Source organism: Colletotrichum truncatum (genome assembly GCF_014235925.2).
Source record: "Colletotrichum truncatum strain CMES1059 chromosome Unknown Contig_0008, whole genome shotgun sequence".
NCBI lineage: Eukaryota > Fungi > Ascomycota > Sordariomycetes > Glomerellales > Glomerellaceae > Colletotrichum > Colletotrichum truncatum.
In genome coordinates, this window is record NW_027222405.1 from 2532615 (window position 1) to 2549753 (window position 17139).

Sequence of the window (17139 nt, forward strand, 5' to 3'; positions counted from 1 at the left end):
TGTGTTGCTCGTGACGAAGAACTGATGATATAGGTCTGCAAGCAAACCCATTGTTTCCAACTTTCTTTGACTGGCCCTTACGTGAAACCGTTGGTCTCATTGTAAGTGCAAACGCGGTTGGACATGTTCCGGTGAGATGATGCCACAAACTAGCAGACCAGTAGAAACTCACACTCGGATTGGCGAGTGAAGATATTGTGATTTCGAGGACACACTGAGGGACGATGCTGGCATAGACGAATCACAATAACAGTTGATATATAACGATAACCCGATAAATAACATTCCGCAGCGGAGCGGCACCGTCGTGTGATGCCTTCAACCTTTTGCAACAAGTCCTTTCTTTCCTCAGGCGTTACTCAGACCAAGCTTGCAACCCCCGACCTCGCTCCTCACTTTGATCTACAAATGCCTCTCAAATCATTTCCTCCAGGTATCCTTCGTAACCTCAAAAAACACCTCCCCGTTCGGCTTCCTCACCCCCGTCCACCCCAACTTCTTCTCAACAAGCCCAACCATGGCGACGTTCTTGTCACTCATCGTCGCCGTAACCCTCGCCAACTGCAAGCCCCCCTCGCGCACCCCCTTAAACGCCCATTCCACAGCCAGCCTGATTGCCTCCGTCGCGAGACCGCGGCCGCGGAAGGCAGAGTTGATCATGGCGCCGACATCACCTACGCGGACCTTCTCCCCGTCCTCGTCGAGCTCCTGGATGTTCCCGAACCCGCCGAAACCGATGACGGTTCCATCGTCGGCGGTCGACCCCAGCGTATCCTCCACGCCGTCGACGTACACGATGAGCAGGTTCACGCGGCCCGGTCCGCGGACGACTTTCAGCCCGGCGTCATCATCGTCGAGCACCGTCGGCGCCGACGCGCTCTCCCTCATCCGCTCGATGACTTTGACGGCGACTTCTGGGGAAACGGCCGAGGCGTGCGGGTCATATTTGGTGTTCTCCGGGTCCGAGAGCACGGCGGAGACGGACGCCGCGTCGCGGGGTTCCAGGGTGCGGAGGAGGATCGGGTGGGTCGGGGAGCGGAGGAGTGTGGGGAGGTGGGATGCTTGTGTGGGCATGATGGGCGTTTACTTGTGTGTTTCTTTTGCTTTTTTTTTTTTTTATGTGTTGTTGTTTTTTTTTTTTTGCTTTTGGGATGTGGTGGTTACAAGCTGCGTTTGGTGCGTGTCTCAATTCAATGTATGGGTTCCCAATTGACTTTTTCTGAGAGATTGGAGATGAGACGGACACGCCAATGACGTTGGGAAACTGTTTCTTTTGATGCGAAAAAAGGTGAGAGACAAGTCAATTATAACAGACATCCGATCCAACAGACGAGACCCGTGAAGACGTCCTTATATACATCACCCGTCTTCCCTTTCTTTTTTGCCTTGGGTAGTAAGCAAAGTCCCTGCAGATGGAATCCTTCGAGCCCACCCACTCTCCTAGAGAACGTCGTAATCGTAACCCGTCAACACCAAACAAAAAGTAGCTCTCTCTTCTTCCGTCCCGCCATCTCAACTTGTAAATTCAAGGCCCACAACGACGACCGATTGGCGACTCCCGGCTCTTGTCATTCACTGATTGCGTGCCGCTAAAAAAAAGCTTACGTGGGAGGACACCCCCGGACGGATCACGATGCCGACCCCCGTCCGTCATGTCCGTATCGAGAAGGTCAGTAATTAACGCAGGTCCCCCCCTCGAGTCAAACGCAACAATGACTCTCCCCCCTAACAAACGGAAATCCGGCCATGTTGGTTCGTCAGGTTTTATTATTTTTTGGTGTCCCTCCTCTTAGTGTGTGTCTTAGTGTGTGGAGATAGATTGAGGCCAAATCAAGATCCATAGATGGTTGAGTCACAAAACTTGCCCGTGACTCAGGAAAAAAGAATATTTATTCACACCACTGCATACAACTTGCGACGGCTCAGAGGTTTGAGTCAAACTTCCGGGGAACCAATATGGGACCCAAGAGATCAATTTCGCAATGCAGAGCCTCTCTTCCGTGACCTGCTCTATAATATGCGCTAAACAATAATCCCGCCGTGATCCGTCACGGAATCCCAGACGGGGGAAGCCCAACCAAAACAAGAATTCAAACAAACTCCGTCTCTTTATTTCCCATGCTCTCTGAATATGCCTTTCCGACTATGCTTGCTTGCCATAAATGTCTCATACCCAAAGGTTTAACCACACACACGCGCACTTTCCATGAATTCATGTCGTCTCTCATCTCGTCAAATATAACAGCAAAAAAACAACAACAAAAATCACCACTTGTCGGGTCCGAAATGGCTACCTTCAGGTACCGTGTTGTACGAGCAGGCCTGCCAGTCGCAGCCCTCCTTGTACACCTCCGTCCCCCACCACTTGAAGCCTTTCATGTGGCCTGGGTATATGAATCCAAAGAAGACGACGACAATGCCAAACGCCAGGCCCGAGTCTAATGCTGCGCTCATCGTCATCGTGTACTTGGCCCACCACGCGCCCTTCCTCCTCTTGATCAGGTAATTAAACACGTAGCAAACCACCGCCCACACCGAGAAGTTGAGGCCCGTCGCCGGTGGGATCCATGCCATGGAGCCGAAGACGACGGGGAGGTTGATCTTACGCACGATGCTGTGCTTCTTCTTGCGGCTGTAGAGCCACAGCGGGATCGGCATGATGGCTCCGATGAGGAAGCACCACACCAGTCCGCGGTATGTCGCGTTTGGCCCGAAAAACTCGCCCGGCCCGACGACACCCCACAGGATGGAGCCGTTGAAGTGCACCCGCGCAATGGGGCAGGTGAATCCGTTGACCGCCTCAGACGTGCAGATGCCACTCACGTTGGCAAACATCCAGTTGAGCACGCCAATCTGCGTCAGTGACGACACAACCGTCGCAACCATCTGGACCGAGAACATGATCCGCGGAGGAATCTTCATATAATGTCCGAGCTTGAGATCGGAGGCAAACTTGATACCCTGCGCGGATGAGATGTATCCATACGTGACGAAAACCATGTTGGCTATGGGGCGTCCCGGGAACACGGCGCCGCAGATGAGTTGGCAAATCAGGTAGATGCTGCTATGTTGGTTCGTGACCGCCATGATGATGCCGTTCGGAATGAAGAAGATGGCACAGACGCCCAGTGCGAGTAGCAAGCCGTACCATGGAAGGTGAATCGGGTAGCTGTGATGGGTCAGTAATAGCTCTTCAAATTCTTCGAGAGTCAGTACTTACTATTCGACAACAAACATGCCAACCGCCAGCATGCTCACGAATGTCGCCATGTACCATGACAGGGGTGCGTCCTTGTACCGCTTCATCAACCGGCAGTGCACATCCTCTCGGAAAAGAAGGCCTTCGAGGTTGGAAGAGGACCTCGAGAGGCCACCGTTGCTGGTGAAGGATCTTTGCGGTCTAACGTGCTCTGGTCCACCACCAGAGACTGGCTGGTAGATTGCCTGTCCATCGTCTCTGGCCTCTTGAAGAGCTGTCTTCCAAGTCTGCCAGATTTCCTTGCCATGCCAGCAGAAAGTGTGCGTAAGCAGGGCTGCTAAAGCAGCAAACTGCACACCATAGCTCAACACGTATGTAATAGGCAGGAACACCCGGCTGTACTTGCTGTATGCTTCTCTATCGAACAAGAACTCGGACGTCAAGATCTTGCTGACATCGTAAACCTTACCCTGGTTATCGAAAACCGACGATGACAGTATAGGCATGTAAGAAGAGTAAAAGACGTTGGCATAGTAGGCGATGGGGGCGATAAACCACATCACGATTACAAGGCCACCAATGACGTTCATTGCCGCCCAGAAAGGCACCAAAAGGGGCGAGCCGATATAAGTGATCTGCGCCCAGTCAAAAGTCAGAGGAAACAGACCAAGTCCGGAGACGACACCGAACAGGTTGGCAACGACGACATTCTTTGGCGCGAACCATGTGATGACGTTGAAGTAACTCAAGCATGGCATCAACAGACCAGGCAAGAAGTAGAAGGCAAAGGCTCCCAGCCAGACGAAATAGAAGAACTTCCATCTCGAGATCCTCCAACCGTCGGCGATTCTGTTCTCTTCCTTGTGAAGGGTACCGAACATGGCTGCTGACATCAGGGTGCCGGGCCAGATCATGCCGCTAGGCCGCACCAGGAACCGACGGGTGAGGCCGGCAAAGGCATAACCCAGAATCTGGGTGGAAAGAATAAGGAGCAGCTGGTAGGTGATGGTCACCTCTTGGTTGTAGAACTTGGACTGCTCGACAATAACGTCGGTGGCAAAAGCAAAACCGAAAGACACATTACTGCTCACATAGACGCAGGTGTGCTCCTTCTCGTTCCACCGTCCCTGGGCGAGCCACCTGCGAAACTGAGTTATACCCCGTTTCGATGAACCACCACCATTCTCGGTCTGAAGAACACCATCCACAAACTCCTCTGGAGGGTCGCTCGGGGACTTGAGAAAGTAGTCCCACATGAGGCCGAGCGGGTGAACGAGCAGCAAGGCGATGACAGGCGTAATAGCAACACTGGGGTATCGTAACGAGAAGAACAAATTGGTCGAAGAACCGAGCACTGAGAACAATACCGAGAGTATCCACATTCTCGGGGTGTTTATAGACAGGTGGATGTTGTCTGTCGGCGGAACGGATGCGCGCACAACTTCGTGAGGGGAGTTGTCGACGGGGTCCTCTTCGGGCTCGCTCCCGTCGTAATCTTCGTAGTCCACCTCGTCGTCGGCGGCGTCCGACTTTGCGTCCTCGAGCATGTTGGTGGTCACGGGGGTTTGGGTCACTCCAAAGCGCCCTTCTAGGCCTGTAGCCAAGGCAGCGGCGTCGAGGTCCTCGGAGAGGCGCGAGCTCTGCCTTGTTGAGGCGGCAGAGTACTTTGACGATGCTGATTTGGTAGTGTCGGAGACATAACGCAGAGGGTGGGCGTTACCCGTCATGGAATCGCTCCCGGTAGGCGAGACATTGCGACTCGGGTTCTGGGAGACGGCGCCGTATGATGGAGCGTCATTGCGCGCGGAGCGCAAGAGGGAAGGTTTTGAAGGCATGAGGCCGTAGTCTAGATCTGGAGAGGGTGGTTCTTGGATCGGATCGGCGGTATCGTCAGCATGTTCGGCGACGGTCGAGGCGTAGGAGAGCGTGGAAGGACGGCTTCGAAGTGTGGAGGGGTTGGAGCGTTGGTGATGGTGGTGTGTCGTATTATATGGGTCGTCTGCGGCGAGGTGATGGGATGACGAAGAGGGAGTAGAGGAAGTCGAGGCATCAGCTGCAGCGGCAGGGCTGTCGTCTGTGGAACCAGCTGCAGGTGCAGTTGGGCCTTGAGGTTAGAAGTTCTAGAGGCAAGGCAACCGTATCGGCGTCAGGGTCGGGAGGGAAAGGCGCCGCGGGCTTGCTTTTGTGGCCAGGTGCTTTTCTTAGACTCATGGTCGTTCACCAACCGGCGCCGGTGGCAGTGGCCCAAGGCGGCAGGAAAGAAGGAAGTGACGGGTCAGAAAACAGGACCGACAAGCAGCAAAACGACAGGGAAGGCGGAGTAGTGTGAGTGGACTGTGGGCTTTGGAGGGGACGCTTGACACAAGACCGGACTGACTGGGCGTGGGATTGTGTGAGAGGAGGGACTTGGTGGGGTGGCTAAGGTGTCGTCGGGGAGGGGTGTTGGTCCAATGTGCGTCTTGTGTGCGTGTGGGTGTGTGTAGGAGTAGTGTATAGTGATGTGGCCCTGTCAATAAATGTCCTTCTTAATGGAGTATAGTGTGCAGAGGAAATAATCAAGTAGTGCGGCATATATGGCTTGTTCCGGTAGGAATTGAAAGATTAACGGGCCGGCAGTACCAGCTTCAGTGGTGGTAGAATTGGGAGTGATTGTTTTGTGTTTGTGTACGTAGTATGTGTGTGTGAGTGTTTTTGAGAGCGTTTGTTTGGCCGGCCGGCTGTCTCGCTTGAGAGTAAGAGGACGGGAGGAAGCTGTGGTCGAATGCTAGGGGGGGGGGGGGGGGGAGGCCCACAGAGGACGCTAGTGGGTCTTGGCTGTGGGAACTCTCAAGGGGCGGGAACCACAACAGTGCTTGAACGGCGGGCGATGACGGGCTTGCAGTGCGTTTCTGCCACTCACATTACGCCGAAAGGCATGAGAAATAGAAAAATAAGAGGGCTGCTGGTGGTCGAAATGCCAGATGGTGTGGAGGGCGGACTAGCCTTCCCAGGGCCCAGTGCAGTGCCAGCCTAACACGGTACAAGCTTACTACAAGTACCTTGACCCTGTTGCTTGGGTGCGTTGGTGCTCGCCAGGGACCGGACCTGCTCTTCTGCTAGGTACATATTGCCCAGTAGTATGCGATGCTTGCTACCTAGTCACATCCTGCGTATTGTACGAGAAGCCATATACATTCTCTCAATGGCGGCTGGTAATCACATTCCTGGCTCGGCTCCACAGCAAACATTCTGCCCCTTGGGGTACAATGAATGGTATTTGCCCGTAAACAACATCATCGTCATTCCCCGGCCACTTTGTGAGGCTGGAGGACTGCCTGCAAGGTAGTGCCCAATGTCTCATCCTACGCCGACTTGAGGCGGTAAACACCGCCTTACGGTCTAGTCATAACAGACTCGTACCTCACAAATGGTGCGAATCAAGCCAGTCATTACAAATCCAAACAATCTGACTGGTAGAAATTCCAAAAAGCCATGCACTTCTGTGCCTGACTGTGAATTGTAGAGGGTGTGCTCCTCTTTGGGGCATGCTCTCTCACCCGCAATGAGGGCGGCTGCCGATCCAAGGTACTGGCTGCGACGTGCAGCTTGCAGCATGCAGCCCAGGAACTCGGAGGATGTCAGCCTGCTGGTACTTTGGCTGCTGTCAGATGCGCATCTGTCGAATGGCCTTTTTGATGACGCCGCAGAGGAAACTGGGCCCGCTGGAGATGGGAAAATAGGCCGCAGCAGGCCTGGTGCGGCACAGCACAGCATACGGCATATGCAGCCCAGGCAATTGAACTTCAGCGGTAACGGGCAAGGGTACTGAAGAGATAGATCCTCCTTTCAGGGGCGGCCATGGCAATGATGTGCAGGGCGGTCCAGGGAGACAAGTCGCATCGTGTTAGACACAACCACGGACGACTGAGACCTGATATCCGCAAGATCGAAGCTACCGATAGCTCAAGCGGGGAGCGGAAGTGGGAGCTCATGTTTTCTCTCCCACCGGGTATGGAACCTGTGCGTCTGTGACATGCGATCAATTTAGCAAGTCGTAGGTTGATCAGGTGGGCAGATGCGGGATGATGGCATTTTCAAGCTAGTCGATAGCCTCAAGCCACCAGGAGGGACTTTGCCAACCTCAAAACCGTTGCGACGGATTCGCCGTGAAAACTATTATCAACCCAACCCGATCCAAAGACCGTGCGCTATCAGGGATAGGCTACGGCGGGAACGATTAAAAAAAAATCAATCCAAACAAAATAAAGTCCCGGGAAAGTTAGGAGAGAAGGTCGAGGCGTGTTCCGTTTGGAATGAATCGCCAAAAGGTCCCGAAGTGCGACCAATCAGATTAGATAAGCTTGTCGCATTCTCGCGTCGTCCATTGGGTGGATTGATCACCGCTCGGCAATCTGACATAATCGAGTTTCGCAAACGAAAAAAAAAAAAAAAAAAAAGAGGCATTCGTAACCTCGCCAAGATACTTCTGCTGCTTCTCCAGCCTCAGTGCAGTTGAATCACTGCAGCAAGGGGTGCCTGGCTATAGCGTTTGGCGGGGTGGGATATCTTTATCGGCAGCCGGTTCTACGGCGTCTCGGCAATATCAGAAATCCAAAAACTCATATTATCTCTCCGCTTTGCATACGCTCTCTGTAAAGCCCACCTCTCCAAAGTACATAGTACTAGCAAAATCACAACTACACACTCTGCTTTCCTGACACCTAACAACGTGGGATGCCGTAACCAGCAACACTACGCAACCTTTACTTGCACCAGTTCAGCCTATGAACACAATAAGCCACCCGTAAAGTCACACGTCGCCGCCAACGATGACACTCGGGTGTTTAACACGATCCTTCCCTACCACGCATGACAACGAGCGCTCTGCACGCATAAACCCTAATTCCACCCTGTGAAGCATCCCAACCTCGAGGAATTTCTTCTACTTCCACTTTTTTTTTCTTTGTTTATATTCTTTCTATTTCTGTTCTCGCCAGCCTTTGTCGGATAGTCAGCAATCCTTCATCGCGCACTAACACCCAACTAACTACCCTGTCCCTGGAATTTTCTCTTCCGGTGAAATTTCCAAGGCGGTTCTCTAGCCCAAAACAACACACCGATCGCACGCGCTTGTAGCGGGAATCCAATCTGTTGGCCAAATCTGCCATCTTAATGCACCCGTCTCTATCCATGAACCCTGCCCACCTTACCCGTTCTCTCCCATCCACCTCATCCACATCGCCCTCCGTGCTCGGCTCGACAAGCTTCTAGGCTTAACGGCACTCATTTACCGACCCGAATTGGCGGTGACAAGTCCGCCGCAGCCCCTCAACGATGGATGAAGGCCGGCAGCACCCTCGTCCAACCACGTTGCGCTGCAACATATCTGGCCGATGCGTTGCAGTCGCGATCCCGATCTAATTTCGTCATTGCCTGCATTTCTCCCCCCTCACGTACACACACAGTACATCTCGCGACGTGTCGTGCATATCCTAATCTCACACTCACTTGTCTACGAATACGGACCCCGCCCTCTCTCCCGGGCCGTTGCATGTCGCCGGTCTGCGCTGTCACAGAAAATAAACAGCCTCCACCAGTGCGACTCTGCCCAGCCTCAACCCCTCCATCACCCGACCTCAACCCTTTTACACCGCTCATCACATGACGTTCACTCTGCCTGTTTGCTTCATGTTGTAACCTCTAGCGTCCTGTCACTCGCATTTTGCTCATGCTTTGCGCATGCCATCGGCTTTGGCAGATTTTAGCACCCCTGTGGTGTTTTCCCATGGTGTCGACCAATGCAACGCGGCCGTTGCGTTCTTTCCACGTGGTGGCGTTTCCGCGCCTCCAACCACTGATGATGTGAAAAAAAAGTCGGGAGGCTTGACGTCCGGACCGTCGGGTCAGTTGTGGCTGGGTTTTAAGGTCTTTCGGTGGCTGGTCGCAGTGGGGCCGTTGGCCGGGCGGAGCCCCGATACACGGATCTCCCAGCTCCGGAACCCCGTCTGCACACTTACGTCCGACCAATGGCATGCATACAAGTTGCCCTGGCCTCTGATGTTAGTTCGGTAGCATTTGGTTACTCTGATTTCCGGGAGTCTCTTCCATTCTATAGACTCTGGATACCCCTGACCACTAACACGGCAGTCTTCAAAGAAGAGAACGAGGACGGCATTGCCAGCTCACGCCACTCATGAACCAACGCAAGTCCGTATATCCTGATTTGGTCTCCAATTATCATCCTACATCTACGTCTACCCTTCTTTTCCCCGCCAATGTGTCTCGTCAACTATCGTGTTCTGCTGGCTTTCTTCCTTGCTTTCGGCGAGAGATACACTCCACATAAGCTTGTAAGCCTTAGCGAAGCCACCGCCACATCGATACTTTAAATCAATCCATGAAAATATGTTTATTAACGCCAGTTTTCCTACGCTCCAATAACCAAGAAAAATAAAATAAAAAATAACGGCCGGTTTGGCCGGGGCAGGGGAATCTCAAAGCTCCCAAATCAGAACAATGACAGAGTCCGCAGTATCCTCGACACGCTCTTCGTCATCCGCTTGTCGCCCGCCCCCCTTTTTCACGTACACCTGCCACACCTCCCCGTCATCCCCGGCAATGGCATCCAAGAAGGACCACACGTTTCTCGTCCCCCTCCACGTCACAATCTCCTTCTTCTCGCTCTTCCCGTCAAGCACAATGCCCTTGCCCAGCGGCAGCTCCGCCTCCAAACCGTACTGCATCGCCCCCTGCAGGGCCGCATGGCTCGACATGGGTACCATCTCGAACCCCGCGCAGTAGTGCGTGAGGGAGTACCCGTTCACCAACACCCAGTCGTCCGCGAAACGGAAACGCTGGAGGAAGCAGCCCTCGCCGCAGACCGACGTCACTAGATGCGCTCTGCTGGGGTCGAAGCGATGGCGGGAACGGTAGTGGCGGAGCGTAAAGGGGGAGATTCCGAGGTCGTAAGTCGGCGCTTGCATGTTGTACAGGGCATCCCTCGGCGAGTAGAAACTCGAGAGGACATGAAGAGGCATGTCGGTATGTTTCGCGACGCAATCAGAGAGCATGACATCCCAGTGCGTCGCGTTCGCAAAGGGCGGTCTGTCGGCGGGGTAGCATGGAAGCTTGGAGATGGTCGAGGCTGCGGATGGGCTGAGGATGACGGCGCCGCCGCCGTGCGTGACTGCCGTGTCGTCTTCGACCGACCAGTCTGGGCGCTCGCTCGGGAGCCCGATGTAAAAGGGGCTCTGGGCGTCGAACTTGGAGAGCCTCGAAAGGAGCTGTCCCATGGTCGGGAAGAAGATGTCATCGTCGACGATTCCGAGGTACTTCTTCGTCTGTCCGTCCTCGGCCAACGCTTTCCTGATCTCCAGGAGGATATCGACGAGTTCAAAATATCTCGAAACGTTGTCCAGTTCGTCGTCCAGTATCAACACCGTGGCGTCGATCCCGGTATCCTTGAACTTGTCGTGCAAAGTCCAAGCTTCTCGGATGGTTGTATTGTAGAGTGCTACGATGACTGTCGCACCGTTGGAGGTGCCGCGTCCGTCCGTCAGCCATCGTTGCCAGTCCCTGATGAGGGAGTCGTCGGCGTTCGTGAGCCGATTGTAAGTTGTCGAGACGCCGAAGAGCAAGTCCGAAGCGTCAATATTGCCCGGTACGGGCGTTGTTGCGATGGGCAAGATGGCATTTCCGCCGGCATCCAGCGGAAGCGTTTTATCGTCCCAGTTGACGCTGTGGAAGTCGCTGTCCGCGAAGACTTTTTGTATATTTGTCATGGAGAGGCGTTGTCGGGCCTCGGGGACCGCGCGGAATCGCTGAGAAAACAAAGAAAAGTTTCGTGTGAGGCCATGCTTCTCAGCAAGCACCCTCAAGTATACGTCGGTGTCCACGGTAGCAGGAGTGCCCTTTTTCGGCTTCAGCACCGGTACCAGGGGGTCTACGTCAATGATCTCGTAGGCATCCTCGCGGCTTCGCACAAGTTGAATGAGAATGAAAAGAAGGACAAGCAGAAAAGTGGCCGCGTGTAGGGCCCGGGCATGGTTGTGGTGCGCTGGTACAGGCTGCATTTTGGAGGTGGTTTGATAGAGATCCCCGTACGCCCAAAGCCAGCTGGGACGAGGTCATAGAGGGGCATCACTTGATGCGGATAAGAAATTCTCCATCGCTGGCGAGAAATAGCCATCCTTTTGAGGGGAATATTGGGAATGTTGACCCTGATAAAGGGATGGCGGGCGGAATTCAACTGGGTGAGACATCACCACGCGCAATGAGCTGCTCAGACGCGACTGTTATGATGCATCGATACCAAGGGACGAAAATAGTGCTCTGTTTCTAAAAACATTTCAATCGAGGCATGTTAGGCGGTAGTTCTAGGTTTCTGCGACTCTCAAGAGTGCCCAAAAATCGAACGGTTAGCGCTGTGATGAGGGGTAGAACATTCTTTCAGCACCTCAGTGTTCTGCTCTCCCTGTCGCTAGTGGCGATCTGACTTCTGGGGTATTGAGAATGTCATCTCTAGGGCCGGTTGCGTGGCAACGAGAAGGAGAATCTGACGAGACGTTCATGTCATTCGTAGCTTGACATCTTCACCAGAGATTGTGTGTGTGTGTGTGTGTGTGTTGCGACTTTGGCGTTGAAGTTGAGGTCGAGGAGGCTCTTTGCGGGGTTCTCGGGTTACACCTCATGTTTCGCCCTTTTAGAAAGGGTCCGCAGTCTTCGGAAACAAAATGAATCGAACCGCGGACCTTTGGAAGGGGACGAACCACAATCGCATGAGATGGTTCGGAAGAAAATATGTGCAACCGGGAATGTGAACGTTTTGGGCAAAAGCGGATATGAAATGGAAACGATTCCGCCTCAGTACTCAAGTGCCTTCACCTTCCGACTGACGAGGGAAGACGGGCCGCTTACCTTGTCTCCCGGAATCCCTGTAAGTACATGAATACCGCCCTACCGCCAAGCTGCTTGATAGAAGCCTCGATGGTAACAACTTCTGTCACACAGCTCCCGCTTGGCACGATTATGGAAAGGCCTGAAGCCATCGGCACCGTCACAATGCTCACGTCGGGCCTCCCAGAGACGTTCATCTCCATAACCGGGCGCTCTTATTCTCCACACGTCAATCTTTCCGACGCAGTACCACAAAGCATTGGTGCAGCACCGGCCACGACGAGTTTGCATCGAGGGCGAACGGTAAAAGAGCAAGGCATATGGTCGCACCAAGTGAGGCGGTCGCTGTCGCCTCTTCAGGTTAGTACTACTAGAGCCGTTGTTTCTTCGTGTTAAAACTTGAGCCTTGCTGGTTTCTCTGCTTACATATACGTTACCCTGCGAATTCCTGAGCCCATTCCTCTCTGGCAAGGGTCAATGTGGGCGTTCGGTTATCAATCAGCTGGCTGACATCGGGGACAGGGATGTTCATAGCATAAAAGCCCCTTGGAAAAGTCTAAACAGCTGACCATTTGGCTTCGAAACTGAAAGAAAGTACCACCTAATGATGTTTTGTGCTGTTTAAATGGCCAGCAACTGAACTTCCCCTTGGCTCCGGCTCAATATGAAGCTGCCGACCCGTCCGCCCAAGCTACACAACCACGCTTTGCACACGCGCGGTGTGCGACCAACTCCCGGTCTCTGCATGGCAAGAGAGAAAATATTCCGGAGTTGATGCGTACAGCCGTCGCGGCATCCCTCGTGTTGCACCGCGCATGGCAACCTCGCTATTTCTCTCCTGCCACTCAACTGCGGTGTGACCGAGACAGCTTACGGCCGTCTGAAACGGCCCCGGCATCTTGATAAATGATTCTTTGCCCATCCACAGTCTTTCCTAATATGACACTTCCTCACATTCAGAAACACCAAAGTCTGACGGCCCTGCCGAGCGGCCTACCTTGGCATTCAGAAGTGACGGCGTTCGTCAAGATCGGGCGGGGTCATCGGCATCACCAGAATCTCACAAAGGGTGAGAATAATATTGACAAACGCCTAGGTGTCATTTTGTGATTTAGAAGCAAGGTTTAGAAAAATCTGTGCTCAGCCTTTCACTATAACTTTGCTCTAGGTCTTGGCTATTTCCATCCACAGGGTCTATCCAGGGCACCACATCTCCGTTTGCAAAGGAGCTTGACGGAGAAGTCGCTGCCGGAATGGGATAGAAATTCTGAAGACATCGGCACACGGGAAGCGGCATCAATCTAACCTCCAGACAGGACATTAACGAAGCGCTAGGCAAGGGGTCGTTGACTCGACCATGACCGATGCCGCTCTCCAGATCTAAGCCTACCAGGTCAGGAAGCTTGACACTATTCCACTGTCACTGCAGCAACTCGGCCAAAATGGCATGAGAAATACCAAAGAGGTAGCTGTTGTGTCTTCGATTTTCAAAAGATCTCCCAAGGAATCCTTCTGTTCCTCGAATTATACCCTTCCTTGTTTTGCCCAGCAGAACCGCCAACCAGGAAACCTTTACGCTTTGGCCTCTTCAATACGAGTGTACATGCCATGACATGGGTTGTGCGTCTAGACTGAGCGACTTTTGTGCTCCCCATCGGGCATTTTTCTTGTGCTTGTACTCCTGCAAGCTCGTGGGGGAACCAGGGGGGCTCTATGGTGACAGCTGCAACCAGCCCCCAAGGACATCCATACAGACGGACGATCCGACCAGACTTCTCGAAGAGCCCTAGAATTTCTGACGAAGAGCAATAGCCTGCAGACGGATATGCACATAGGCTGGCCACAAAAGAAGCAACCCGGCTTTGGCGGTCTGACGAAATACCAGTCATCAGCTTTGCTTCTGTTGAGTTGTATCCATCGGGAATGATGAGAACCCATGCCACGCTGCCGAAATAGTGAGCTCGCGAGGCAAAGAAATCTGCAAAATAGCATCTCTGAAACCTTTTTGGCATCAACTTGGATGTAAGGTATGAGAGCTATACTTGTGTCGAGTCAAATAGACGCTTCCCCGAAATGTTAACGTAGCAGGATGGTCTGACTTTGTTCCACCGTCTCGACCGAACTGCCAGGCTCAGTGGCCAGATGGCACTTCATGCAGCTTTCCGCAAGCCCACTCTGCGAATTCCACCCCCGTGCGCCTCCAAACACGGTACCTCTACCTGTTTGGTCGTTGCGGAAGCTTTTGCTGTATTTGCGCTGGCAAACTCGCCCGGTGACTCTGATACTTCTGCAGAGGACGTCCATAGTCTGCTGTAACGCCTCTGTCGGCCAGCGTCAGAGTTGGTGACATCTGATGAAACAATCCAGTCTCGATCTCAGGTCTATAGGCGGTCATGGGGTGTGAGTTGAGTGGCGTGGCAGTCTCCTACTCCCGCATCTGCCTGTCCAACGATTTTTCTGTCCCAATCAGTGCCAACACTCTCTGCAAAAGATGCTTCCCACAGCTGTTTGGCGCAGCCAGTCTTCGCTCGTCGAGACGACTTATTAGGTATCCTGAGGTTAAAACCCAACACTCGTTCGGAACCTCCTTTTATCGAAGTAAACCTCATCGAAAGCCCCCTGGGACAAAACGTATTAAACATCATTCTGTCAACATCCTCTGTCTCTTCTTTTTGTTCATTCTAGTGACAGTCACCTCTCACTTCATAGTAACCCCCTCGATACGGTAAAAGAAAGAGCGGTGACCTAGCACAAACGGAGACTTTAATGCTGAGAGGTCGATTCCAAGACACAACAACAAAGCAATCTGCACCGAGAGCGCCGAAACCCAGGAAGGAATCCCCGAGCCCTGTACTGGACTTACAGGCGTCGTCGCAGGACTGGCACTTCCCTTTGAGAAAAGCGATAACTTCGGTTCCCTTGTCCTGGAAAGGGTGTTGGCGGTGTGCTGTCCGCTCGTGTACGGTGGAGGCTTTCACTCTCGGAGCGAAGCCATACGGCGTGTTCTTTTGATTGCGAAAGATAGCGTGGCTGTCTGCCTGTTACTCTACACAAGTCTCGCTGTTCCTGCAGGACCTGTCTTAAGTCTTCCATCCTCCCCCTTTTAGGAACGGGTTTCCTCTGCGCCGGTTCATCAGGTTCCTTCTGCATCGCAGGATTCCAGCCGCTTCCAAGACAACTTCACTCTACAAACGACCAACAAGATGCTCTCCGTCTCTTCTCTTCTTAACCCACCGTCCCCGGGGCCGCTCCCTGCCCCTCGGATCCTCCCAAGTCCTGCTACGTCCTCGCCCGGAAGTTGCTATACAGACAGGGCATCACCAGCGTACTTCGACAAACCAGTAATCTCCAAGCTCAAGATGCCCAAGGATGCAGCTCCGATGTCAAAGTATAAGCCTCGGGGAGTTATCAAGTACTTCCCTTTTGAGAATGTCGACGACTTGAGCCGGCGGGAAATACTCCGGTTCCGCGTCACCCCTTTTGGCCGAATCCAAGAGTCTTGCGCACATATCCCATATAACAGCGGCAAGAAGGATTTCTTTGAGAAGACGGGACGAGAGAGCTTCGAGGGTTTGTGTCTTCGATACTAAATTGTCACCCTGGCTGATGTTGTTGTCTAGTCTTCAAGTATGAGTTCAAAGTCCCAGGAGAGGACATCGATTTCACAGTCATGTGGGACTATAATGTTGGGCTTGTCCGTATGACTCCGTTCTTCAAGTGTTGCAAATACTCCAAGGCAAGTCGTTGCAGATCGGGCTTGCGTTCGTGCTAACACGTTGCAGACTGTGCCGGCAAAGATGCTTAGCCTTAACCCGGGCCTCAAAGACATCACCCATAGCATCACGGGAGGCGCCATTGCTGCCCAAGGTGAGCCCAGATAGCCCTGAATGCTGATAACCCCATCTTACAAGTACAGGATACTGGATGCCGTATGACTGCGCCAAAGCTGTGTGCGCTACCTTTTGCTACACCATCGCCGGCGCCCTCATCCCTTTATTTGGGCCCCTGTTCCCATCTTTATGCATCCCACCTGGATCCCCAGACTACCAGCGAATGGTAATCGACCGACGAATCGTCGAAGCCGCCATTAGGGAAGCTGATCTCTCGCGAAAGGTCCAGCGACACGGATACAGTTCTGTCGGCATGAGCCATAGTCCCAGCCTCGACAGCCAGCCGACGAGGTCTCTTCGAGATGACAAACGGCTACGCCTAGACACCCGACGACCAAGTCCCTACAACGATATGGACGTGGAAGGCCACCGATCTGGCCCCGATTCGGCATCAAGTAACGGCTCCGATGTCAGCTACAGCTACGGGCACCACCACGCGCTGCACTCACGCTACCCTCAACCCCCCACATCTGGGTGGACGCCCGTGAACCGTCCCGAGCCGTACCGTTTGGTCGACAAGAGCTACCGGTCACCCAATCCATACCTCAGCGCAGTGCCGCGCTTCACCCCGATGAGCAGACACGCTGCTGCCCCTCGGTCTTTGTGGGTTCATAAACGTCCAATCGACCAGGAAGACAGCGACGGCGGCCGCGATAGCGGAGATAGCAACCACGGCAGCAGTCCGGCCCTGAGCTACGTATCAGAGCACCGGCGAGAAGAGGAGTCAGATGCCGAGTTGGCAGAACAGAACGCCGCCCTTGGGCTGATGACCCTCCGGACTCGCAAGGAACCAGGATATCTCAGCGATGTAGACGGCTCGGACACGCACCGCAGCAAACGACGGAGGGCCACATCGGCGTGAATCAGTGGAGGGGACAGACGCAGAAGGGGGAAGGATGTGTTGAATGACGTGAAACGTACTCTAGAATTTCCGGCTTCGCTCACGCAGGCAACTCGCGGTAAAAAAAAATTCCTTTTTGATGGGTGTGGTTGGGAAAATGTGATTGGATTAGGATCTCGTGATGATTTCAAAATGCTTCAAAAGGGGAGGGTTGTCGGGTGATTTTTGCCAAGCCAATATCTCTAATAACCAACAAACGCCACTAATCTTTTTCTTTTTCTCAGTCCTCCTCCTATAATCATTGTAATCGTGAGCCTTTATCCACCCTCCGTCTA

General features: G+C 53.3%; 4 protein-coding genes across 4 annotated transcripts; 1 reads left to right on the forward strand and 3 right to left on the reverse strand.

Annotated features, from left to right (window-relative positions):
* Window positions 1-420: 420 nt before the first annotated feature.
* On the reverse strand, window positions 421-1074 carry CTRU02_212162 (acetyltransferase; the record flags this gene model as incomplete). The annotated part of the gene is made up of 1 exon (XM_036725010.1): window positions 421-1074. One exon carries the CDS (start codon window positions 1072-1074, stop codon window positions 421-423), a length of 654 nt encoding a protein of 217 aa, XP_036583175.1.
* Window positions 1075-2265: 1191 nt separating this feature from the next.
* Window positions 2266-6304, reverse strand: CTRU02_212163 (OPT oligopeptide transporter; the record flags this gene model as incomplete). The annotated part of the gene is made up of 3 exons (XM_070205786.1): window positions 2266-3169; window positions 3236-5303; window positions 6238-6304. 3 exons carry the CDS (start codon window positions 6302-6304, stop codon window positions 2266-2268), a joined length of 3039 nt encoding a protein of 1012 aa, XP_070060599.1.
* Window positions 6305-9672: 3368 nt separating this feature from the next.
* CTRU02_212164 (uncharacterized protein) lies at window positions 9673-11250 on the reverse strand (the record flags this gene model as incomplete). Its single annotated transcript, XM_036725008.1, has 1 exon — window positions 9673-11250. The coding sequence occupies one exon, from the start codon at window positions 11248-11250 to the stop codon at window positions 9673-9675; it is 1578 nt and encodes a 525-aa protein (XP_036583173.1).
* A 4026-nt stretch (window positions 11251-15276) lies between these two features.
* Window positions 15277-16825, forward strand: CTRU02_212165 (APSES transcription factor Xbp1; the record flags this gene model as incomplete). The annotated part of the gene is made up of 4 exons (XM_036725006.1): window positions 15277-15643; window positions 15694-15809; window positions 15856-15940; window positions 15990-16825. The coding sequence occupies 4 exons, from the start codon at window positions 15277-15279 to the stop codon at window positions 16823-16825; spliced, it is 1404 nt and encodes a 467-aa protein (XP_036583171.1).
* Between the last annotated feature and the right edge of the window lie 314 nt (window positions 16826-17139).